This window comes from Mastigoproctus giganteus, chromosome 6 (assembly GCF_048544385.1).
Source record: "Mastigoproctus giganteus isolate SK-2022 chromosome 6, ASM4854438v1, whole genome shotgun sequence".
Lineage (NCBI taxonomy): Eukaryota > Metazoa > Arthropoda > Arachnida > Uropygi > Thelyphonidae > Mastigoproctus > Mastigoproctus giganteus.
The window spans coordinates 146,847,693-146,873,733 of NC_143580.1; the positions used below are offsets into that span (position 1 = coordinate 146,847,693).

At 37.7% G+C, this 26,041-nt stretch overlaps 1 protein-coding gene across 1 annotated transcript in view; it reads right to left on the reverse strand.

Moving 5' to 3' along the window:
• Positions 1 to 10,663: 10,663 nt before the first annotated feature.
• Positions 10,664 to 26,041, reverse strand: part of Naa20A (N-alpha-acetyltransferase 20 A) — a 166,786-nt gene continuing 151,408 nt past the window's right edge. The window contains exon 6 of the mRNA XM_090376522.1: positions 10,664 to 10,880. Coding sequence (XP_090232648.1) covers positions 10,795 to 10,880 — 86 coding nt within the window. The 3' untranslated portion in view covers positions 10,664 to 10,794. The remainder of the gene's footprint in view (positions 10,881 to 26,041) is intronic.

The window sequence follows — 26,041 nt, forward strand, 5'->3', positions numbered from 1 at the left end:
TACTTACGCCCATTCTATTTTCTTTATTATATCAGTGGTTTTCAACTGGGGTGCCACAGCACCTTAGGATGCTGCAACAACATTCCAGGGTGCCACGTAATTTGGGTTTAAGTTGCTTAAAGATATATTATTTTTAAATTTATGCATTTATTTCATTATAAAAGGTACATCATTATTGCTCCATAAACCACAATGACAGTATTTACATATGTCAACTGATAATTCTATTTCCAATTCCAAAATAAAAAAAACTTCACATTACAGTAAACTCTCTATTTAACGGACTAATAGGGGAGAAGGGGTGTCCGTTAAATCGAATGTAACCTGATGATGCATTTTTTATTGTTCTTAATGTAAAAAAAAAAAAGCTTTAATACAATAAATAGTACTGTACAATATAAAATTATTAAATTATAATAAAGAATATGTAATATTCTGTTGTAAATATAAAATGTTGCAATTTGGCCTTTGATTTGCGGATATCAGAAACAGTTTGGTTTTTTTTTTACGCCGTAAATTTCAGAAATGCGTGCTACTGAGACGCCTGGTTCTAATTTCTCAATTAGCTCTAATGTGCCATATTTAAGTTGACATGCTTTCTGTTAACTCCTCTGTCACTTGATGCCATTTTAAATTGTAAGGATTGCAAAATTATTTAATAAAGTCAATTCAGAAATCACAGAAACTCTCTGTATTCAACCTGACCTCACAATAGCTTGAGGCAGACTGAGACCGAAACAAAGTGAGTCGGTAGACCTTCAGTTTAGTGTCCTGAGTCACATTCAGCTCACTAGTCACCACCTGCTCATATCTGTTATCTCTAATCTGGGAAAACAGCTATTTGAACATGTTTTCAGGAAGAATAAAAAACAATTTCCTGAATTTGATTATAAAAATAAAAGTAATTATCAAAACAATAACGGAAATAAGTAATTATTATTAATTTTTAATTAATAATAACACTGACGTTTTGTATAACCTAAAAAAAAAATAATAATATGGTCGAGATTAACATGTACATTACAGTATTTGTCTGGGCCGTTAAATCGAGGGTTTACTGTATAAAGGATGTTTCATTACATACAATATTACGTTACAGCTAACTTTTGTATAAATATCGTATAACTATCATATCAGCATACTTTTTTTTATAATATTATACATATATAACCATACAAATAAATTAGAATGAGAGTTAAAATAATGCAGCAGTATGGCAAAAATAGTCAAAATTAAATCAAACCAAACGGGGAGGGAATAGAGGGGTAATAAGAGTAAAAATATTGCAGCAGAAACTCTAAAGTAATTTAGAAAATCTAAATGTAAGAATAATAATTCATTGAATTTTGAAAGCCAATTAAATAGAAATTTAACGGCACCAGGTCCAAATTTATGTGAAATATCACTAACAGAGATGTGAACCACTCAACAAAACAAAACAAAAATAGACTGACCATTATATATACACAGAATTTGATCTAACAGGCAGAAAACTGAGAGGGGGTACCACAAAATAAAATAAATTACTCAACAGTGCCATTATTAAAAAAAAGGTCGAAAACCACTGTTATATCAAGTTTGTCACTAAGCTTTAATGTTGTTCTTCTTTTCTCTGTATGAGGTTTATTAACTTTAGGAGCCATAATGAGAGGTGTTTAATTTAAAATAAATGTAAAACAGTGGTGTGATCTGTGATATCAGTGCAGAATTCACTAAACAAATACAGTAATCATGTGACTTCCTGTTTTCTTTCTTTCTTTTTTTTTTTTTTTTTTTTTTTCCCTACATACCTATGCACATCTATCCCACAACCATTCTTCCTGGTCATTGCTTTATGAAGAAATCTGATCATTGCTTTATGAAGAAATTTTACAAATGAAGAGCAATTGTCCTGAACAAAATATTGATTCAACATTTCTGAAGATAGCAAAATCAGCAAGGTTATATATGAGGCGTGGCAATAAAATTGCTGAACTGGTGCAGTAAAAGAGGGAATAACTAAAAAAGAGAAGAATGCATCATGCAATGATATCCATCCCAGAGTCCTGAGCTGGATATCATCATTCTCTTTTTTGGCGATTACTTCCTACTTCTTTCTCTCTCGAGGTACTCAAATTTTTTTTTTTTTTTTTTGGCTGGTGCAGCATTAGCCTCGGGCTTTCTTGCACCATATTATTATTATTTTATTATTATTATTAGCTATGTGGTGCAAGGAAGCCTGAGGCTTATGCTGCACCAGCCAAAAAAAAAATTCCCGAGTTACCTTGAGAGAGAGAGTCAAAAGGGAACCACCAAGAAAGAGAAGAATGATGATATCCAGCTCAGGACCCTGGGTGTGCTAGATCCTGTTGCAGCAGCATACTGTCATTACTGTCCTTAACAACCCTGCCAACCTTCGTATCGTCTGCAAACTTGGCCATTAAGCTTGATATACCATCATCAATATCATTTATAAATACAGAAAACAACAATGGACCAAACACTGAAACCTAAGGGACTCCACTAATAACATTAGTTCATGATGAATAGTGTCCATTGATTACCAATGGACAATCAGCTGGAAGACAAGATACAAGATAGTTAATTCAATAATGGAGAGTATCAGCACAGAAGTGTTCTACAAGACATCGTGGAGGTAATTCCTCCTTTTCTTACCTAACTAGCCAAAAATGAAAGTTTTTAAAAACCCACATTTCTTTTGTTTGAATCCGTTCCGAATTAGGGGTGTAAATTAACATAACCTTTTTTCACTAAAATGAAAGTCTATTAAAAAAAAAGTAGTACGTGTGCCAAGCATGTACAGTTAGTTTTATCATTTATGTGAAACATCCTTCATGTTTCTTTTAAGTATTTTGATTTGTATATATTGATTACAAAATGAAAGAGCTTTTGTATTGTAAATATCTTATTGATCATTCACAAATTTCCATAATTTCAGTTGGAAGATAAGATACAATGGATTTATTATAGCTAAAGAGATTTAAATTTGTGATTGCAAAGAAGCATTAGCATTAGTAGAGGCATTTGATGCAAGAAAGCAAGCTTATGCAGCATCAGCCAAAAAAAAAAAAAAAAAAAAAACCCACTTCCACTTCACCCCTCTGTTCGTTCAAAATACCTGTCCAGCTGAGCCTTAAACTTATTTAGGCTATCAACCTCCACCACAAGGGATGGCAGTCTGTTCCACCAACCAATCACCCGCTGGCTAAAGGCAAATTTCCGCACGTTTATCCTACATCTGTCTTTCCTCAATTTGAATTTATGCCCTCTCAGGTGATTTTTCTGAGCTAGAGGAAGAATCCCATCAGCATTGAGCATGCTTAAACCATTCAAGGCTTTATACACCTCTATCACAGATCACCTCGCTGGTGCCTAGTCTCCAGACACTGTAATTTGCAAAACTTAAGCCTTTCTTCGTAAGAGCACCCCTTTGTTCCATTCACTAATCTTGTTGCCCTTCTCTGTACTCGTTCCAGCAGCTCTACATCCTTCTTGAAATGAGGCCTCCAGACCTGTATACAGTACTCTAGGTGTGGCCTCACCATTGCCTTATACAATGGAATAATCACCTCCTTATCCCTGCTGGAAAAATTCCTGTATATCATTGACAATACTCCATGAGCTACTCTTGCAGCCCGTCTGCACTGCTCAGAGAACTTCATATCTGCCTGCACAATCACCCCCAAGTCCCTTTCATTCTCTACCACTGTCAGTGTAGTACCACAGAATTGATACGTTGCTCTGGGGTTGCTGTTTCCCATGTGTAGTACTTTACATTTGTCAATGTTAAACTTCATTTGCCACCTCTCAGCCCATCTGCTCAACCTTTCCAGATCCTGTTGCAGCAGCATAGTGTCAGTAGTGTCCTTGACAACCCTGCCAACCTTTGTATCATCTGCAAACTTGGACATTAAGCTTGATATACCATCATCAATATCATTTATAAATACAGAAAACAATAATGGACCCAACACTGAGCCCTGAGGGACTCCACTAATAACATTAGTCCACGATGAGCAGTGTCCATTGATTACCACTCTCTGTCTTCTCCCCCTCAACCACCCCTTTATCCATAGCAGCAATTTGCCTCCAATGTCACACTGCTCCAATTTGTGTAGCAGTCTTCCATGTGCAACAGTATCAAAAGCCTTTCTAAGGTCCAAGTATATAATATCAAAGTTATTCCCTGCATCCAGTTCTTTTGTGACTGCATCATAGTATCCAATCAAGTTGGTCAGGCAAGACTTCCCCTTAACAAAACCATGCTGTGTCTGAGCTATAACTGAAGTCTTGTCTAAATGATCCTGCAGTGCTTCTTTAACCAGTGCCTCCATTAATTTTCCTGGAACAGAAGTTAAGCTCACAGGTCTATAATTACTTGTGTCAGCCTTTGATCCTCCTTTGTGAATTGGGGTCACATTTGCACATTTCCAGTCTATGGGTACCTCCCCTGAGTCCAAGGAAGCTCTCATAATTATGGCTAAGGGTTTGCTTACCTCCTTTGCTGCCTCCTTTAATATAACTGGATAGATCCCATCCACCCCGGGTGCCTTTCTTGTGTTTATCTTCAACAGTTTCTCCTCCACTTTACTCCCAGTTATTTCAAGATTCTGTAGCTTACTGCTAGAGTTGAATACACCTCTGGCCTTCCCCTTGCTGAATATCTCCTCATGTGTGAATGTCGATGCAAAATATTCATTTAGTTTGTTAGCTACCTGAGCAGGATCATCAACAGTTGACCCATCAATATCAAGTGGACCAATCTGATTCATCCCCTTCCTTCTAGAGTTTACATAAGTAAAGAACTCTGCTGTTTTTCTTTGCATCCCTTGCCAAGGATTTCTCGTAATCTGCCTTCGCCTGCCTAACCTCCTTTGTAACCTCTGTAACCAATTTTTGAGTATAATTATACTCAAAAATTGGTCATCTTGAACAGCATAATTCCTAGACAGAACATTAACCAGTCACCATTAGTTGACTGGGAAAAGATTTTATTGTCATCCTCTTCATACAAAATTAGGCTCAATAAAAAACTTGAAAATTACAAAACAAAAGACAGTTTTCCAATAATAATAAAAAAAACCCTTTCACATGATGTAAAATAAAAGAGCATATTCATTGGCCCACCTCAGAATGTTACTCAAAGACAGTTCTTTGATGATGCCTTCAATATATGAATGTGTCATTGAGAAAAAGCAGTGGAATGCCTTCAGGGCCCTCTGGTAACGCTTTTTTTTTGAGGAAATCAAAGTTTAGCAAACAATGGGAACTTGCTGACCACGTCCTGCATTGGCCCACCTCAGTGATGAACAAGGGGGAAAAATGGCATGAGGACATGTGAATCCAAACATGCTTGCTGGTTACCACTGGACACAAGGGGAGCTGGGTGACATACAAGCAAAAACCAAGGCTTAAAACATTAAGCTCATAAAGATTCACATTCTAAGCTTGTTAAATTTTTTCATAAACAAATAAAACAAAAATATTAATTTTAACAAAAACCAGGCGCGATATCCAAATCAAGGTTATATTCATATTTGGCACTACAAAATACACATGAATAACATATTTTATTACAAGAAAAAAATAAAATAAAAGTTTAAATTTATTGGACCAGTGAAATTTGTTCATGATCAAATATGCACAAATTATTTTCAAAACACATTTGTTGGATATCAATAGTCTCCCCTTATTCTATGTATTGGCATGAGAAAGTCATTTTGAGTGGTAAATATTTTTTTTCAGAGCACATGACTGAAATTGTCTTCCCTGACTCGTTCAAGTCATTCAAGTCAAATTACCTCTTTTTAAGTTGGCAACCAAATAATTTATATAGTTGCATTATGGAAAATATTTATCTTTCAACGTCGCAAGCATATCCTCTTGCTTTAAAAAAACTTTTAAGAAAAGGCATTTGATGATGGCACATACTCATTCTTGATTTTCTCTAGAGACAGTAATTTCAAATCTGAAAAAATAAAAACCTGTATTTTTTTTACTGAAAATTTGAATACATAGTTAGAGGTTAAGTTTTATAAGATAATTACAAATTGTCAGTCTTCTTTATAAGGATAACTCACCTCTACAGATCTGCTGATTAGACTTCCTGGGAAGAGGAGAAAGAGCAGGGGGAAGAAAACTAAAGGTACAGGGAACCATAAAAGAAGCACAGCAACAGAGTGTGGTATTCTTAATACTGGCGCTACTGAATATAATACAACCAAAAGTCGAAGGATGTTAAAAAGGGAAAGAAATTTTAAAAAAGAACATAGTGTTAAAAAGAGTACCAATCTTTTTGGACACATTATCAATTACCATATGGATGCTCTCGAAAATCCAGGGATTTATATATCTGGGGTCGTTGCATGCTGTGGATTCATATAGATGTTTGTGAACTTAATTTTATCCAGGCAGCAGACATTGGAAAAGTCAACAGGTGGTCTGGCATTTAGAGTGTTTGAGTGATTTGATTTGTATTTAGTTATGAGTAATGCTCCCAGGATATGCAGTTTATAGTCATCATCTATCTGCAGCTTGTGAATAAGGTTGAGTGTGTGTGTGTGTGAACACAATTCCATTAATATGGTCCCCATGTGGATGCGTATTTAGGGCAGTGTGTACATGTGTTTGAGACTGTACTGAATGGAAGTGAGCCTACATATTTGGCTCGACAATCTTAAATGCAAAAAAATACTGCTTTTCGCTGCTGACTTAGAATAAGAGCTACGTCTATTTCGTTATTCTATACTAGGGACTATCCTCCCACGGTAATAAGAGAGGTTGTCGTTCATGTTTCCAACCCTCCAACTACCCTAACAAGAATAGTGCCTTTGAAAATCATAAAATTGTTTCCTTTTCATACCACAGCTTGCTAGCCTGCAAGATTAAGAGACATTTTTGCATATATGGACATTAAGCTAGTCTTTTCCTGTTTTACTGTACTACCACTGGTTCTATGTCCATTCTGCATTCCGACCTACAATATTTGTGACTTAAATAACATAGTATACCTCATCAATTGTCAACAAGGCAGTCCCAGCCAAATATGTAGGCTCCACTTTTGTAACAAGTAACATCTGAAGCAAGTGTGCATGCTTCCATGAATGTGGTATATGCATAGGACCAGATTAACAGAATTATCTTCGCATGCATGTAACCTTGGTCAAAAGTGACAGATAAACAATTTCCAAATTTTAGTCAAAGTAAACAATGGCTATAAATGGCACACTATGGAAGCATCAGACATAGTTAAACATAAAGCAGATGATTCAGAGACTAAATGACAGACCACTGTTGAGTTTAGTATTAGTAAGGCCAAATGATGAAAGGAAGCAAACCTTTTTCTGCATCAGCCAAAAAAAAAAATAAAATAAAATAATAAAACAGAAAATTCATATTATACCCACAAAGGGTAATAATCCAATTCTGCTTAAAACCTAGCAGGCTCACTGTCTCCACCACACTGGAAGACAACTTATTCTAACGTTCACAACCCACATGTGAACTTCATGAGATGCAATCTTGTTATTCCCTGAGATTTATAATTTGTTCCCCTAGTTCACACCTCACTCCAAGGGAGAACAAACCTTTCTCATTCATTTTACTCAGTCCCTTCAGTATCTTATACACCTGAATCAGATCTCCCTTTAAGTATCTGTATGTCAAACTCTGCAGTCTACAACTTCTAAACCATTACTCATATATATTGTTTTGCACTCAATCTGGTCACCCTTCTCTGAACCCTCTCCAATTACAAATTGTTAGACTTCTCTATAAGGATAACTCAACTCTACAGATCTGCTGATTAGACTTCCATGGGAAAGGGGGAAAATAGTGGGAGGAAAGCTAAAGGTGCAATTAATCATTAAGAAGCACAGCTTTCTTGAAGTGTAGTCCAAAAGAGTGCAGCATTTTTTAATATTGACACTACTGAATATAATATAACTGAAAATAGAAGAATGTTAAAAAGGGAAATAAATTAAAAAACAAAACAGTGGTCTCCAGAACTGAATACAATATTTGATTGACAACATATCTGAAAAGACTAGTGCTCTTTTTACCATCATGTTCTTTTTTTAACAATTTCTTTCCTTTTTTAATATCCCTCTACTTTCAGTTATATTATATTCAGTAATGGCAGTATCAAGAATTCCACACCATTGAAACACTTCACGAAGGCTTGTGCTTCTTAACGGTTCCCAGCACTTTTCTCTCCATTCTTCGCCCCCATATGGAAGTCTAATCAGGAGATTTATAGAGGTGAGTTATCCTCATAAAGAAGTCTAACAATTTGTAATTATCACTTGGATAATGAGAAGCATATGGCTAAACTTGACAATAATAAAGTTATAACTGGAAAATTAAAGAGGGTGTGATAAGAACTTCTCCCCCTACCCCACAAATACACTATGCTCAAACGTATTCAGACACCACCTCCATAAGTATTGTGTTCTGTACCAAGCTTGCCCCATGCATGCATGTCAACTCACACATACCAATATAAATTTTGTAGGTCTGCTTGTGTAGCAGCATATCAGAAGCCATTGTGGGTCATGGATTGGATTTCAATGATGGATGGTGGTTTAATGCTATATCAGTAACCTTGCTTTGCAGGCAACTGCAACTTTTCTGAACTTTGCAAAATCTATTGCGGTGGATATTATTCAAAGATGGAAGGCTGTAGGTGTTCAGGGGGAGAGAGAGTCTGAACAGTTTCACAACTCAGAGAACGTGTTTGACAAGCCACAAATAACGTGGTTCATACTTCATGACACATGCTGTCCTGCAGAAATCATCACGGAGCAAATCCACGAAGCCATGTCAGTATACCAACCATATCAAGTTCACCAATGCAAAACTTGCTTTTAGTGACATTGTTGCTGACCTTATGTGGCTGTCCTGAAGTATAAACAGATTATTTATTTATTTTATTCATGGCATCTAGAACAGTATAAAAAAAGGTGATATGGAGTGACAACACTTCTCTACAGTATTTCATTCTGATGGACATATTTAGGTGTGGAGATTGCCCAGAGATGCTTCCCTGTTGGTATATCATTTTGACCATAAAATTTGATTCAAAATAGTTTGGACTCAGCTGGTGGTAGTTCCTGAAACCATGCAGTTATAGACAATTATGTACTACTACCTAGGCTGTGGCAATATGAAAATGGGTCTCTGTCAGTATTCGTACAATAATGCTGCAAGTCACTGATATGTGGACAAGGATGTTGAAAAGCTGGATTGGCCAACTGAGATTCAGATCCTCAACTCCACTGAAAACCTATGTAATAAGATGGACCACTGTATAGGCCATGGCCAAAACAGTTCTGAGAACTGTTTTGCAGGAGGAGGAATGAAAGTGTATTCTGGCTGGTAGAAAGTATGCCTGGGAGCAGGGCCTTGCCCAGCCATTTTAGTACCTGAAGCAAGAATGAAAAATTGTGCCCTACTGTTAATAATGGGAATGTTGGCAATTATTTAATATTTCTTTTGGTGCCCCTTTCAGCTTTTCACGTGAGGCAAGAGCCTCGTTCACCTCACCCTTGGCACAGCTCTGCATGGGAGGGTTACCATAAAAGCCAAAAGTGGTCCTACAACGTATTATATTTTTGAATTAAAAGCACTTTTTACAACCACTTATGTGTTTCTGAATACTTTCTGTCATATAGTAACTGATCTATTTATGAAGTTATATTCCCTTTTGATATTTAGGAATATTTAAACTGGTTTACACTGTTTTAGCATAATGGCTCCACTTGAAAGGCTTGGTTTAGGGGTTATGGAATTACTATGCTTTCCTCTTTTGTTCACCAAGACCTTGTGGCATGTGATGAAAATGGACCCCTTGATGATTGACATTCATTTCATTTTTGGGTAATTTTAGTTCAGCTTACTCTTCTGTTTAGGCCCAGAATATATTTCTAAAATCTTATCTCTTTTTCATGATTCAGTACAAATGCTGATATAGTGAGGTACCTGGTAAAAAAGAGATTAAGCTGTTTGTTTCAGCTGGTTTGGTGAATATTCTGTTATTGTATTGTTGATACCTTGAAAAAATTTATGAACTTTGATTGTAATTAGCCAGAAGAAAGCAAAATTGTTTCAGTAAACATTTAGTGATATTTCAAAATCTTCCACAAGAAATGCAATTTAAAGTGCATTCCATGTGATAAATATTTTTTTTTTGTTTATTTCAGAATATATTCAATTCTCAAATTTGAGATGATTTATAAAATCATTTAACAGTCCAAAGGAATGAAACCAGTTTTAATACGAAAAAAAAAAAAAAAAAAAAAACTGTATTTAATAAATTACTGATGTGTTAACTCAATACATAAGGTCTACTGTTTTAAGAATGATACAATACAAAAACCTGCATATACTGTATTAATTACCAAAATCTACAATGCTTATTACAACAAACTGCTCTGAATGCAAACTTTGGAACAAAGTAAGCAGTTTAATAGTAAATGCTAAATAAAGAAGTTTCTTAAATAGATAAATGAAGTATTTAAATAGTGTCAAAAGATTTAAATTCAATATGAAGCAAATATTTTTGCAGCAATTGCTTAAAAATACCATAAAATGAATCTACTATTAAAAGCTATAAAAGTTCAATGTACATTCTAAACAATAATCATCATTATATTCAGTTGCCATTACTTATAAAGGGCAGCAAGATTATCAGGCTGTCTTTAAAATAAGATTTTTTGTAGAAAATTTCATTTGCACCAGTAAGTCATGCTACAGAAAAACAATCCCCTGAATATGCAATTTATTTGATATCTATGGTTATTCAATATCCTCTGGTCGTACAGGATATGACAGTGGAATGACTGACTTTTTAGCTACATCACGTGACAGGGCTTTGCGCATATCTAAAAGGAGAAGGAAAAAACAGAATTATAATTATGGTTTACACAACATTCTCTTTTTCACATTTTTAAAGATAACTGCAAACTCAAACCTACTTAAACATTTTAAACTGCTTAAAAATCCTATATCAGAAATATGCAAAGATAAGGCATAGTTTACGCTGGTCAGCAAAAAAAAAAAAAAAACCACAAAAACATATATTTTGCTCCCTATTAAAATTCAGGATAATTCTTGTAGATCTGATATTGCTGAATTCAAATATAGCAACCATATTGCTGTAATGCCCACCAATTTTAACGGAGAAGAGATTAAAAGTAAAAACTAAGTTTCTAGTAAAAAAAAAATTTCATATATTTTAAGAAAATGTTACACGGTACTAAATATTGAACAACGGGTTTATTACCCTTATTCTATTTACAAAAATATTTAACTGCTAACAAAACACTTATTTTGTCATTTTTTTGCCTTTTATAATCATCCATTGGGGTCTCCCATAGAAGATTCCAACAGTAGTCTGCCAACATATTTGGACTCCATTTTTCCCCTCGTATCTAGTAGTAGTAGTGGCACTTGATGCAAGAAAGCAAGTGTAGGAGCTTATGCAGCATCAGCCAAAAAAAAAAAAAAAAAATCACACCATACCCTCCAATTGCCTGTCCAGTTCCTCCTTAAATTTATTTAACCTATCAACTTCCACAACGACAGATGGAAGTTTGTTCCAGCAATTAACCACCCGCTGGCTAAAGGCAAATTTCCGCACATCTATTCTACATCTATCCTTTCTTAATTTGAACTTATGTCCCCGTGGGTTCGTATTCTGAACAAGTGGGAGGATCCCATCAGAATTCAGCGTGCTCAACCCATTCAAGGCCTTATAGACCTCAATCAGATCACCGCGCAGGTGCCTAGTCTCCAGCCACTGCAATTTGCAGAACTTAAGCCTCTCTTGGTAAAAGGATCCCTTCATTCCCCTCACCAATCGTGTTGCTCTTCTCTGTACACGCTCAAGCAAATCTACATCCTTCCTAAAATGAGGCCTCCAGACCTGTACGCAGTACTCAAGGCGTGGCCTGACCATTGCCTTATACAGAGGGACAATCACCTCCTTTTCCCTGCTAGCAAAATTCCTATATATCATTGACAAAACCCCATGACCTGCCCTAGCAGCCTGTCTACATTGCTCAGAAAACTTCATATCTGACTGCACAATTACTCCCAGGTCTTTTTCATTTTCTACCACCTTAAGTGTAGTACCACACAGTTGGTACGTTTCTCTGGGGTTACTTCTACCCATATGCAGTACTTTGCATTTGTCAAGGTTAAACTTCAGTTGCCACTTCTTAGCCCATCTGCCCAAATTATCTAGATCCTGTTGCAGTAGCACACTGCCATTACTGTCATTAACAACCCTGCCAACCTTCGTGTCATCTGCAAACTTCGACATTAAACCTGATGTACCTTCATCAATATCATTGATAAATATACAAAACAACAGTGGACCCAACACCGAACCCTGTGGGACTCCACTAATAACATTAGTCCACGAAGAGCAGCACCCATTGATTACCACCCTCTGTCTTCTCCCACTTAACCATCCTTTTATCCATTGTAGCAACTTACCCTTAATACCATTCTGCTCCAATTTGTACAGTAGTCTTCCATGCGCAACAGTGTCAAAAGCTTTCCTGAAATCCAAGTATATGATATCAAAATTATTTTTTGCATCCAGTTCCTTTGTGACCACATCATAATAACCAATCAAATTTGTCAGACAAGACTTTCCTTTAACAAACCCATGCTGTGTCTGAATTATTGCTGCAGTCTTGTCTAGATGATCCTGCAATGCATCTTTAACCAGTGACTCCATTATTTTACCCGGAACAGAAGTTAAACTAACTGGTCTGTAATTATTCGTGTCACCCTTCGAACCTCCTTTGTGAATTGGGGATACATTTGCACATCTCCAGTCCGTGGGAACCTCCCCTGAATCCAAGGATGCTCTCATAATTATGGCTAAGGGTTTGCTTAGTTGCTTTGCCGCCTCCTTTAATATAACTGGATAGATCCCATCCGCCCCAGGTGCCTTTCTTATGTTTAACTTCAACAATTTCTCCTCCACTTTGCTCTCAGTTATTATAAAATCATTAAGCACACTGCTACAATTTGATAACCTTCTTCCATTTTCAAACTGTAATGATTCCTCACGTGTGAATGTAGATGCAAAATACTCATTCAGTTTGTTTGCTATCTGAGCAGGATCATCAACAGTCGAACCATCGATGTTGAGTGGACCAATCATATTCAGCCCCTTCCTTTTAGAGTTTATATAAGTAAAGAAATCCTTGCTGGTTTTCTTAGCATCTTTTGCCAAAGATTTCTCGTAATCCGCCTTTGCCTGCCGAACCTCCTTTGTGACCTGATTACAGACTAGCTTATATCTGCTACAGGCTTCTGCGTCGCCTGATAATTTATATGCATCCCATGCATTTTTCTTCTCTGTCACGAGTCTCATTAGTTCATTTGATAACCATTTAGGCCTAAACCTTGAACAATATTTCTTCATCGGTATGAAAAGTCTAGTAGCTTCCACGATTAATTCCTTGAATGCTTCCCACTTGGAATTTACTGTTTGTAACATCGTCAGTCGATCCCACTGTACAGAATTTAAAAACTGTCTGAGACCACTGTACTCCCCTTTACAGAAGCAAAAACCCTTTCCTTTACCCCTGACGGTAGTTACCTCTTTGAGTAAATCCCACTTCAGCACACTGTGATCACTGCCACCTAGTGGTTCCTTTATCTGCAAATTCTTAATACACGAATGATCACTGCTGATAACCAGATCAAGAGTATTACTTTCTCTGGTTGCCTCTCGAACATGCTGCTGCAGAAAACAATCATCCAATAAATCCACAAAAGTCTGACTAGTGTGTGAGTGACCAACCCACAAGTTCCAGTCAATATCTGGGAAGTTAAAATCCCCCATTATAAGACATTCTGATTTACTGGCCCACTCTATTTCTCTGTACAATTGTTCATTGTACTCATTCGAGTCATTAGGCCTATAACACACTCCTACTCTTATTTTTGCTTTTGCAGTGCTTATGTCACACCAAACTGACTCAACAGTGCACTGTCCATCTATATCAACTGGATGCACTTCTTTTGATTTTATGTTTTTCTTAATTAACAGCATAACACCTCCTCCCTTTCTGTCCTGTCTATCCTTTCTGTACACATTGTACTCCCCAAATTCCAGTTCTGCATTCCTTATATCTTTGTGACACCACGTCTCTGCTATCCCAACAATATCCGCCTTTGATGTCTTGACCAACACTTCAAATTCATCAAATTTATTTACTATACTTCTAGCATTGGTATACATGCAAGCATACATGCTCCTATGCCTACTCCTTGTTACCCTAACACATCCCATATACCCAACTATTCCAGGATGACTGCCATCCGTCCCTGAAACCCCCAACACCCCTCGCTCCAGGTCGCTTCTTATTCTAATAGAAGTTGTGCAAGAATCACCTTCACCTCTGCCTGCGGTTACTGTTAAACTATTAGTCTTTGTATCCCCAAGCTAGCAGTTTTCCGACCCACCTAACACTGCCTCGATAGCATCAGCAAATATTCTTGCACCCTTTCTATTTAAGTGTATCCCATCCCTGTAGAAGCAATCTCTCCTGTTAACAAGTACAGTCCAGGCTGAAAAAAATTCTACCCCTTGAGCCTTGCACAATCTTTCCAGGGCCGAATTGATCGACAAGGCTCTCATCATATACTCCCTCCTATCGTGTCTGGGCAGAATTGCAGACACTTTTAAATTCAACCCTAATTCTCGGCTTTTTTTCAACAGTGACCTGTACTTGTTGAGTAATTCTGCCGGTCTCCTACTCTTAATATCATTAGTGCCAACGTGTACAACTATATCACCTTTTGTGCCCTTGAAAGATGATATCCGCTCTACAACGTCATCAACCTTTGCCCCTGGCAGACATATCCTGGTCCTGTTCCACCTATCCTTTTTACATAGCATGTTCCCCGTTTCCCTGACAATAGAGTCACCAACAACTAATAGTTCCTGTGGGACCAGCGCATTCTGCCTTGGGGGCTGCCGCTGTGTTGCGTGATGACCAAGTGCAAGCTCTGGCATTGATGTGGGCAGCTGAGAGCTTGATGGGCCCCTCAATTTATTTCCTTCGAGGGCATCCACCCTGTCCTTCAAACTCTCATATAGGCCCATAACGACGCTGAGTTGTCGCCTGATTTCCTTACACTCCTTACATCGCGCACACACAAAGACATCCCCCATGGCAATATCATGTTCCGTTCCAGAGAGTTCGGCAAACATTTCACAAGTTGCACATTTTTTTAGGCTGTGACGCGTTGGAGAATCGCCCCCCTCAGTTCTCCCCCGAGTCACAACACTCCTGCCACTTTGTGCCCGTTGCTTTGCTGCTCTAGTTCGGGGCATGGTAGTTTAAATTAATAAAATCAATAAATTAAATGTCAGTAGTATTTGAATAGAAACTATGAAATCTTTTTCCATTTGAGAAATATCTTGGTGAAACCTTTTACCATGTTCAACGGAGTCAGCTCCCAAGTTTTCAGGAAAAAAAGTCTAAATGGCAATGTAGGAAATGAAGCTTTAATGACATGTTGCACCCCAACTCTCTGTATGCTAAAATTAGCTCATCCACAATTTCACTGTAAATTTTTTTTTTTTTTTATGTAAACCCCAAAACACGAGAGGTATTACAACCTATAGTACTTAGTATCGTGCTTGGGTTGGAGGTTGAGAAGACGAAAGAAGATATTTGTTGACATTGGACTTGAACTTCTGTAGACAGTAATTTTCAGGAAATACGTATGAAGGAAGGTTGTTCCAGAAAACGGCAATTGAATGAATAAATGAGGAAGATGAAAAGTTGGTTCTGTGAGTTTGAAGTTGGACAGTAAATGGATGTTGGCTGGTGGTGGCACGTGTTCGGACTGTTTTGAAAGAGAGAGAGAGAATTATAGAAGCCAATTTAGAAGAACAGTGCCCATGGAAGTATCTGTAGAAGAGGCATGCACGCAGAAACAGTACGTCTATGAGAAAGCGAGTGGAGAGACTCTGTTAGAGATGAATCATTAATTAACCTAACTGCCCTCTTTTGAATAGAATCAAGAAGCCTTGGGGGCACCACCCCAGTTGTGGGAACAATATTCCATGGCAGGGCAGATTTGCGATTTATACAGAGTGAGCAGCTGTTTGGAAGAAAAGTAACGCCGAGAGTGAAAGAGAAAACTAAGTTTTTTAGATACAGAGGAAGCAATATTTGTAATGTGCTTGCGCCAAGAGAGATTAGAAATCAGGGTAATCCCCAAAAGAGATAAATCATTTTGCCTAGAAATCGGAGTGTCAAAAGATAAGCATTGAAGCAGAAGAATCCTTTTTGCAAGATATAAGACAAGACTGAGTTTTAGAAGGGCTGAAATCAACTAAGTTGTCTTTGCCCCACTGGAGAATTCCCTGAAGATCGGCAATAAGGAATTGGTAGAAGATTTTCAAGAAGTTGAAGCTAATTCAGCAGGACAAGGTTTCTCAAAATGGAAAGTGGAATGCAATGTGCTATCATTGGCAAAACTATGGATAGGATTTCCAGTCAATGGAAGAAGGTCATTAATATACAAGAGGAAAAGAGTGGAGGAAAGAACTGAACCTTGGGGGACACCGGCATTAGTGGAGAAGTTAAAAGACAGAGAGCTGTCTACTATCACCCTCAGTGAGCGATCTGAGAGAAAACCAGATACCAAATAACTAAAAACAGTAGGCAAACCATAAGATGGAAACTTGTTTAGAAGACCTTTATGCCAAACATGATCGAAAGCCTTTGAGATGTCAAGAGCAACTACTTGTGTTTCGCCAAACCTTTCCATTGAATTAGTCCATAAATGGGTAACATAAGCCAGAATATCACAGTGGATCGAAAATGACGGAATCCATACTGGCGATCGTTGATCAGACGGAAGGTTTCTAGGTAGTTTAAGAGTTGGCGGTTAATTGATTTCTCCTTTACTTTAGAAAGAGCAGAAGTAATTGCAATGGGACGATAATTGGATGGGAGGGATTTGTCACCCTTTTTAGGAACTGGCTGGATATGAGCAAATTTCCAAGAAGAAGGAAAAACACCTTTCGAATAAGAAAGTAGAAAAGGCGGCAAAGAACAGGAGTAAGTTGAGGAGCTCAGGTTTTGAGAACAAGTGGAGAAATACCATCAGGACCTGGAGCTTTCTTAGCATCAAGATTCGTCAAAATCCTTCTAACATCCATTTGACGGAAGACCACAGGAGGCATTGAATGGAGTGTGTTGGGAATGAGTTGGAAGAAAAATGGGATGCTAGCAGGTTAGCTTTATCCTTGGCTGAAGTGACAACAGAACCATCAGGTTTGGATAGAGGTGGGAGCAGAGATGGGCAAAAGTTGCGGGCAATAGCTTTGGCAAGAGACCAGAATGCTCAGCTACCATTAGGGCAAGAAGCAAGTTTTCTACTCTTAGCCTGTTCAAACTCCAGTTTGGACTGATTAATAACTGCTTTACAATTGTTGCGAGCTTTGGTGTAGGCAGAAAATGAAACTGAAGAATTAGAAACAAACCAATTACGATATGCAACATTCTTCTCTTGAAAAGCCTTAGCACATTTATTGGAAAACCAATGTTTAGATAAAGGACGAGATTTTAAAGCGAAGTGTGGGATAAAGGATTCCATTCCTGCAAGAATAACTTCACTGACACGATCTGAGCAAACGTTGACATCAGAAGTTTTGAAAAAGTAATCCGACCAAGGAAAAGAAGAAAAGTCTCGCAGGTCATCCCATTTTGCATTCTTGTAATGCCAAACAACACGAGTTGAGAATGGCCATGAGATAAAGGTTCCATTGGAGAAGAGAATCACCAAGTTGTGATCTGAAGTGCCTAAAGGACCTTGACCATGTACTTAGAAGGGTTGTTTGTGAGAAAAAGATCAAGCGTATTGGCTGTATGATTAGGATTGTCCGTTATTCTTGTAGGTAAATGAACAGTCTTGGCAATTTCATTAGTAATTGCAAAAGCCTCAACATCTTGACCAGCTAGGTCGGTGTGACTAGAAAGCGGAAGCCAGCTGGAGTTGTGAACATTAAAATTACCAAGGAAAATTACACCGTTAGGAAAGTTGGACGGGAGAAAGTCAAGTTGCAAAGAGAGGAAGTCAAAGAGCTCCAAGTGATTAGTGGAGTCGGGAGAATGGTAGAGACAACAGATGAATTTGACACAATGAGGTAGAGAGATTTTAAGCCAGAGAAGATAAAAGAGAGGCGATTCCAAATTTTCAAGTCTGACAGATAATATCAGAACGGTCATATGCCTAAGTACCACCTTCGAGGAGAAAGGAATCATACGGCGAATAATTTGGGCATCTGAGATGAGCAGTAGTTGAATTAACCGATAACTGAGAGGAAGTGCTTGGGAGGTTTAGATCTTTTTGCAGATAAGCTTACTCTATTAGTTTGATAATTCATGGTGTATTCAATAGTAAGAAAGAGTGGGTGGGACATGCTGTATGAAATAATGAAATTTTTGGATAGGGTGTACACATGGTATACCCAGATCCTTGACATAACGTGGCCTCAGCAATGCTCCCCGCATACACCCTTCTGAGGATAATAGCCTCAAAGAGGGGATGGATCCGCATTCCTCTATCTCTATTAATGTTCACTGTGGAACAGATCCGTAAACTCTCGAGCCATTTGCTGTTCCAGAACTTATGCGCCCGATTGGTGATGATAGCATCGTCCGGGAGATCTGGTGCTGCTTCTCCCAAAAATGCTCGGCCATGGCGGAATTACCATATTCCGCATTTCTTATTGCCTTAGTGTGCTCCCCCAGACGATCTCTGAGACAGCGTTTTGTTTCCCCTACATAATACTCCCCACAATCTGGGCATCTAATACTATATACAACCCCACCTGCATTCTCTTTTTGAATGGGGTCCTTTACTTGTGACACGATTGTGTGCAGCCTCCACCCCGGAAGCTGCACAGAACGCGTCTGATAATTTCTTAGTATTCTAGTTATACGATCAGTTAGACTCGGATAGTAGGGAATGTATGCAGTGAATACTGGCATAAAAGATTCGCCTCTCCTCTGATTTCCTTTAATATATTTTTCTATAATCCTCTGGAGGTAGCCACATTTTGTAAGATCCGTCGTGAGGCGTTCATACTCTACCTTTCTATCCTCGGAGGTACTACAGTGTGATTTTGCCCTGTCAACTAATGTTCTAATCACACTGTTCCTATGATGGCTGGCCTGAGCTGAATTGTAGTTCGAATATTGACCTTTACACATCGATTTCCTATAGACCTTAGTCTTTAGTTGTTGGTCTTCCCTACAGACCAACACATCTAGCCATTTAAAATATTCAATACCTGATCTTCACTCTCCTTTTGAATAATTGCAAATGTATCATCTACGTATCTTTTCCAGGAGCGCATAGGGAGAACACTAACATTAAATATTCTAGCCTCAAGCTCCTCCATAGCTAAATTAGCTATAATTGTGCTAATGGGGGAGACCATGGCTGTACCGTTAACCTGCTTATACATAGTATTATCAAACACCATAGTGGTGCTTGAGAGGCATAATTCTATACCTTTCTCAATATCCTCTAAATTCAATTGTGTTCTAGTATTTAGAGTGGTATCTCTCCGTAAGGCCATATGTGACAAACCCACTCCATGGTCAATCGGAATACAGGTAAATAGAGATTTCACATCGAAAGATATCATAATTTCATTCTCTTCTATAGAGTATGTCGGTAGAGTATGAATGCGTCACGACGGATCTTACAAAATGTGGCTACCTCCAGAGGATTATAGAAAAATATATTAAAGGAAATCAGAGGAGAGGCGAATCTTTTATGCCAGTATCCACTGCATACATTCCCTACTATCTGGGTCTAACTGATCATATAACTAGAATACTAAGAAATTATCAGACGCATTGTGTGCAGCTTCCGGGGCTGCACACAATCGTGTCACAAGTAAAGGACTCCATTCAAAAAGAGAATGCAAGTGGGGTTGTATATAGTATTAGATGCCCGGATTGTGGGGAGTGTTATGTAGGGGAAACAAAACCCCGTCTCAAAGATCATCTGGGGGAGCACACTAAGGCAATAAGAAATGCGGAGTATGGTAAGTCCGTGTGGCCGAGCATTTTTGGGAGAAGCAGCACCAGATCTCCCCGGACGATGCTATCATGACCGATCGGGCGCATAAGTTCTGGGACTGCAAGTGGCTGGAGAGTTTGCGGATCTGTTCCACAGTGAACATTAATAGAGATAGAGGAATGCGGATCCATCCCCTCTTTGACGCTATTATCCTCAGAAGGGATGAGCGGTTCCACATGACCCACTTCCGATTCCATAATACAAGAGAACAGAACACGTGAAACACGTGATTAGTACCATGAACCTGCTGGTATTTAAAGATGCACCGCAGAACAAAGAAAATACCACTGAAGAAGAAGGCAGGAGCCTTCGAAAGCTATGGTTTTATCGCTTTTAATTTAGTATATTTTAATATGTTTTATTGTTCTTAACCCAGTATATTTTAATGTATATTTTATATGTAGATTTCATATATTTTAGTTGTAAAGTTAAATATAATTTATTGTAAATACAGGCAAATATAATTTATTATAAATACACAGTTATCAAGATTCCAGTTTTCGTTGTGTTTTATTTCTACATAAGGTTGGTGAAAAACATTTAAAACTACAACACCCATGGAGTAACAGGTTATGTTAGATTTGCCACTTCCTATAAAAAAAGACACCTTGACACCCTTTTCAAGAAGATCCCACTGCTAAAGATGTTATCCTACTAACTGCGCCTTGGTTTTGGAGAGGTCCAAATCGTTCAATTTTGCCTGAGTAATTGGATGTGGCATTGCAGTATCAAGAGCTGAAAAGTCTGGATCTTGTACTGGGTTGTGCATCTTCTGGAGACTTCTTTTCTGACCTGAATCAGAGTCAAGTCCATAAGTTTCCGGTAGTTTTGGCACTGGCATTGTATCAATGTGAGGAACCAGCTTTACAGCAGAAGGTACGTTGGGATACTCTATATTATGCTTGGATTTCCCAGAAAAATCAGAAATACTGATCATGCAAAAGTAACAATCATTTATGTGGTCTCGAGGTTCCCGCCATATCACTGGAACAGCAAAAGGCATCGATTTATGATTACCTCTAAGCCAGCCTGTGAATATACTTGAACATGAGCTACAAGAAATCTTTGGAGCCCATACTTTATCTTCATCTATCCAAAATAGAGTTCACAGGCTTTTCTTACAAATTGTGACAATGGCCTCTGCTGCGATTTTAATACCACTTCTCCGCAAATGTAGCAAAAGCTATCGGGCTTATTTCAGCAAAAACACAACATATTTCATATATGGTTGAGGTACGTGCACAAAAGAATGCAATTAAGAAATTGTAGATTTTTATTTTATTTCTAATTTAGACCACGAATTATACTAATGCACACAACATTTGTTAACAAGCACTTGTTCACCACTTGCTCTCTGAAACATACTTTTTGAAATACGAAAATGCTTGCTTGGTGCAGAATCCACTTGTATATATACCGCTAGAGAACTCCGTTGAAAGTTCTAGAATCTCCCAGAAACATCCCGACATTTCTTCCGCACACATTCTAGAACATTCTCGAATGCTCTAGAAATCTCTCAAACGTTCTAGAAAAAAAAAAAATAAATAGATGGAAAAGATGATTAAACTAACTAGTCTTGGTTTTTGGTCATTAATCTACAATATTTGAAAACTGAGGGTGATGAGAACTTTTTAAGTACATAACTCAGTTTTTGAATATATTTCCTATGAGAATCTGTCAAAAATATTTCAGGGAGGAAATGGATGCTGACCAGTGCTATAGTATAACATGAGGAGAGTGCAGTGCAGGTTATATTGGTCAAGCTATTCATTATTTGGAGGACTGCTAGAAAGACCATTACATCCACGGAGAATGCTTTTTTTGACTAATCAGCAATCGTTGTGTATATTGGCAGGATGGACATGACCTCAGGCCAAATGATGTTCAAATTATTGTTAGCACACAAGATTTCAAAATCTGCTGCTAGTTGGAATCCACCCACACAGGCAGCACTAGACATACTTTGAACAGAAATAATGGTAAGCAAATACAGTCCATCTTTGAATATGTAGTGCTACATGAGTTGGATGGACATTGCCCCCCCCAGTCTTCTCTTCCCCTCCCCTTTGAGTAATTTGTGAACGAGTTGAGGTTATGCTAACCTTAGAACAATCTGGAATTACTTCTTCCCTTTCCCTTCCACACTTAGTTCCTTTGATTCTTGTTTTTATATATTAATACTCAATGCCTTCTTGCAAATGTTACCAGTTAATAAAGGCAACATATAGATGCCACAAACTCCTATGTTTTTAGATTTTATTTCATTATATTTTTAACTCTTTTAACCCAGTATATTTTAAACATTTATTTTCTTGTATGTTTAATCATGTATGTATATTTTTTCATGTGTATGATTATATTAGAGGTCAATAATACCATGTCAATGGTCATGAGTATGATTATATTAGAGGAGGAAATTAAACATAGTAATTAATTTTAGGCAAAACATAAAGCTCATACTTACTGATATTAGTAATCCCTTTGTAGTATTATTAGTATGTGATGCTTTCAAGGACACAGATAGTTAAAAAAAAAAAAAAAAAAAAACTCTCTCTTAAGCTGTTCTACATGTAGATATAAGGTGAAACTTGGCAATTTGGCAACAGCATATTGTGCTGTGCCGTGCAACCAGTCCAGAAATTTCTTGACTCTATATACATACCATATTCATTAAAGCAATTCTAACAATGTGTGCAGTTCAAAATGTTTTTATTTGAATATAAAATAGTATCTTGGTGATCAATCTGCATGGAATTGGCTGTATTATTTTATAGTGACTTTTAGTACAACCATGTACAGTTCAATCTATCGAATACTCTTGATTTGATCATCAACAACAACTCTTCATAAAAATTTTCAGACAAAGAACCACTATGTAATAATGATCATAGTGTACTGATATGGAATTTACTTAAAAATCTAACTAGTGCTGAGGGCAAAGGGAAGGGTTTCTGCTTTTGTAAAGGCGACTAAAGTGGTCTCAGAGAGTTTTTTAATTCTATTTGCTGATGGCAACATCAGTTGCCATCAGCAAATTCTAAATGGGAAGCATTCAGGGAAGTAATTGTAGAAGCTATTAAACTTTTTATGTCAATTATGAGATACTGTTCAAGGCTTATACCCGAATAGCTGTCAGATGAGCTGATCAGACTTGCGGCAGAGAAAAAAAAAAATTCATATAAAGTATCAAGTGATATAGAGGCCTACAGTAAATATAAATTAGCCTGCAATCAAGAAGTCTCTGAAAACAGCGAAAAGAAAAGCAACAAGGACATCTTTACTCGTGCAAACAGAAGAAGGAAGGGGATGAATCGCATTGATTCAATAGATATAAATGGTTTTAACTGTTGATGATACTGCTCAGGTTGCTGACAAACTGAATAGATATTTTTGAATCTACATTCACACAAATGAATGTCTTTTAGGGATGGGGATGCCAGAAGTGTATCATACCCTAACAGGGAGCTAAATGATTTTCTGATAACTGAGAAGAAAATGGTAGAGAACTTATTGAGGCTAAATGTAAAAAAAGCAGTGGGTTTGATGGAATCTATCCAATTATATTAACAGAAGTAACAAAGTAAGTAAACCTTTAGCCATAATTATGAAAGCATTGTTGGATTCAGGGCTGGTCCCTAGGGACTCTGGAAATGTATGAATATATCCCTAATTCATAAAGGGGGATCAAAAAAGGAAAACGAGTAATTACAGAGCTGTTAGTTTGACTCGTGTTTCAGGAAAATAATGGAATCACTGGTTAGAGTGTCTAAGTACATCGTGGAATTGTTCACAGGGTGATCTTCTCTGATCAAGCTGACTGGAATATGATTTTGGTGATCAATCTTAGAGGCCACCATAACAAAGGAACTGCAATTAAAAAAATAATTGTTGAAATCATACTGTAAAAAGATTTCAGAAAAGCTTTTGACTCTGTACCACATAAAAGACTACTGTACAAATCAGAGCAGTGTTGCATCAGGGGTAAGTTACAGATATGGATAAAGGGATGGTTGATTGAGAGGATACAGAGTGGTAACACTGTTCAACAAAAAAAATTCTTTGAATTTGTTTCCTTTCTTAAAATATGCAAACTTTACTAATTTTGTGTCGAGAAAAGCGAATATGATTTCAGAAATTTTTTATTAGCTCTAGTTTTTGAGATACAGTACTTTTGCTGTTGTTTAAGAATAGAATAATTTTAGTAGACGTCGGAGTGAATAGTAATAAAAAAACAATCTCGTTCAGTGTTGGGTCCACTGTTGTTTTGTATATTTATCAATGATATTGATGAAGGTATATCAGGCTTAGTGTAGAAGTTGGCAGAGTTAGCATTAGCAGAGGCATATGATGCAAGGAAGCAAGCTTATGCAGCATCAGCCAAAAAAAAAAAAAAAAACCCCTTCCACTTCACCCCTCCATTCATTCGAAATACCTGTCCAGCTGAGCCTGAAATTTATTTAGGCTATCAACTTCCACAACAAGGGATGGAAGTCTGTACCACCAACCAACTACCCACTGGCTAAAGGCAAATTTCCGGACCTCTAACCTACATCTGTCTTTCCTCAATTTGAATTTATTCCCTCTCAGGTGATTATTCTGAGCAAGAGGCAGTATCCCATCAGCATTGAGCATGCTCAAACCATTCAAGGCTTTGTACACCTCTATCAGATCACGTCGCCGGTGACTAGTCTCCAGACTCTGTAATTTGCAAAACTTAAGCCTTTCTTCGTAAGAGCAACCCTGCGTTCTGTTCACTAACCTTGTTGCCCTTCTCTGTACTCGTTCCAGCAGCTCTACATCCTTCTTGAAATGAGGCCTCCAGACCTGTATACAGTACTCAAGGTGCAGCCTGACCATTGCCTTATACAAGGGAATAATCACCTCTTTATCCCTGCCAGAAAAATTTCTGTATATCATTGATAAGACACCATGAGCTACTCTTGCAGCCCATCTGCACTGCTCAGAGAACTTTATATCCGCCTGCACAATTACCCCCAGGTCCTTTTCATTCTCTACCACTGTCAGTGTAGTACCACAGAGTTTATACGTTGCTCTGGGGTTGCTGTTTCACATACATAGTACTTTACATTTGTCAATGTTAAACTTCATTTGCCACCTCTCAGCCCATCTGCTCAACCTTAGCAGATCCTGTTGCAGCAGCATAGCATCAGTAGTGTCCTTAACAACCCTGCCAACCTTTGTATCGTCTGCAAACTTGGACATTAAGCTTGATATACCATTATCAATATTATTTATAAATACAGAAAACAACAATGGACCCAACACTGAACCCTGAGGGACTCCACTAATAACATTAGTCCACGATGAGAAGTGTCCATTAATTACCACTCTGTCTTCTGCCACTCAACCATCCCTTTATCCACAGCAACAATTTGCCACCAATGCCACACTGCTCCAATTAGTGCAGCAGTCTTCCATGTGCAACAGTATCAAAAGCCTTTCTAAGATCCAAATATATAATATCAAAGTTATTCCCTGCATCCAATTCTTTTGTGACTACATCATAGTATCCAATCAAATTGGTCAGGCAAGAAAGTTAAGACCTTCCCTTAACAAAACCATGCTGTGTCTGAGATATAACTGAATTCTTGTCTAGATGATCCTGCAGTGCTTCGTTAACCAGTGCCTCCATTAATTTTCCTGGAACAGAAGTTAAACTCACAGGTCTATAATTACTTGTGTCAGCCTTTGATCCTCCTTTGTGAATTGGGGTCACATTTGCACATCTCAAGTCTGTGGGTATCTCCCCTGAGTCCAAGGAAGCTCTCATAATTAAGGCTAACGGATTGCTTACTTCCTTTGCTGCCTCCATTAATATAACTGGATAGATCCCATCCACCTCAGGTGCCTTTCTTGTGTTTACCTTCAACAATTTCTCCTC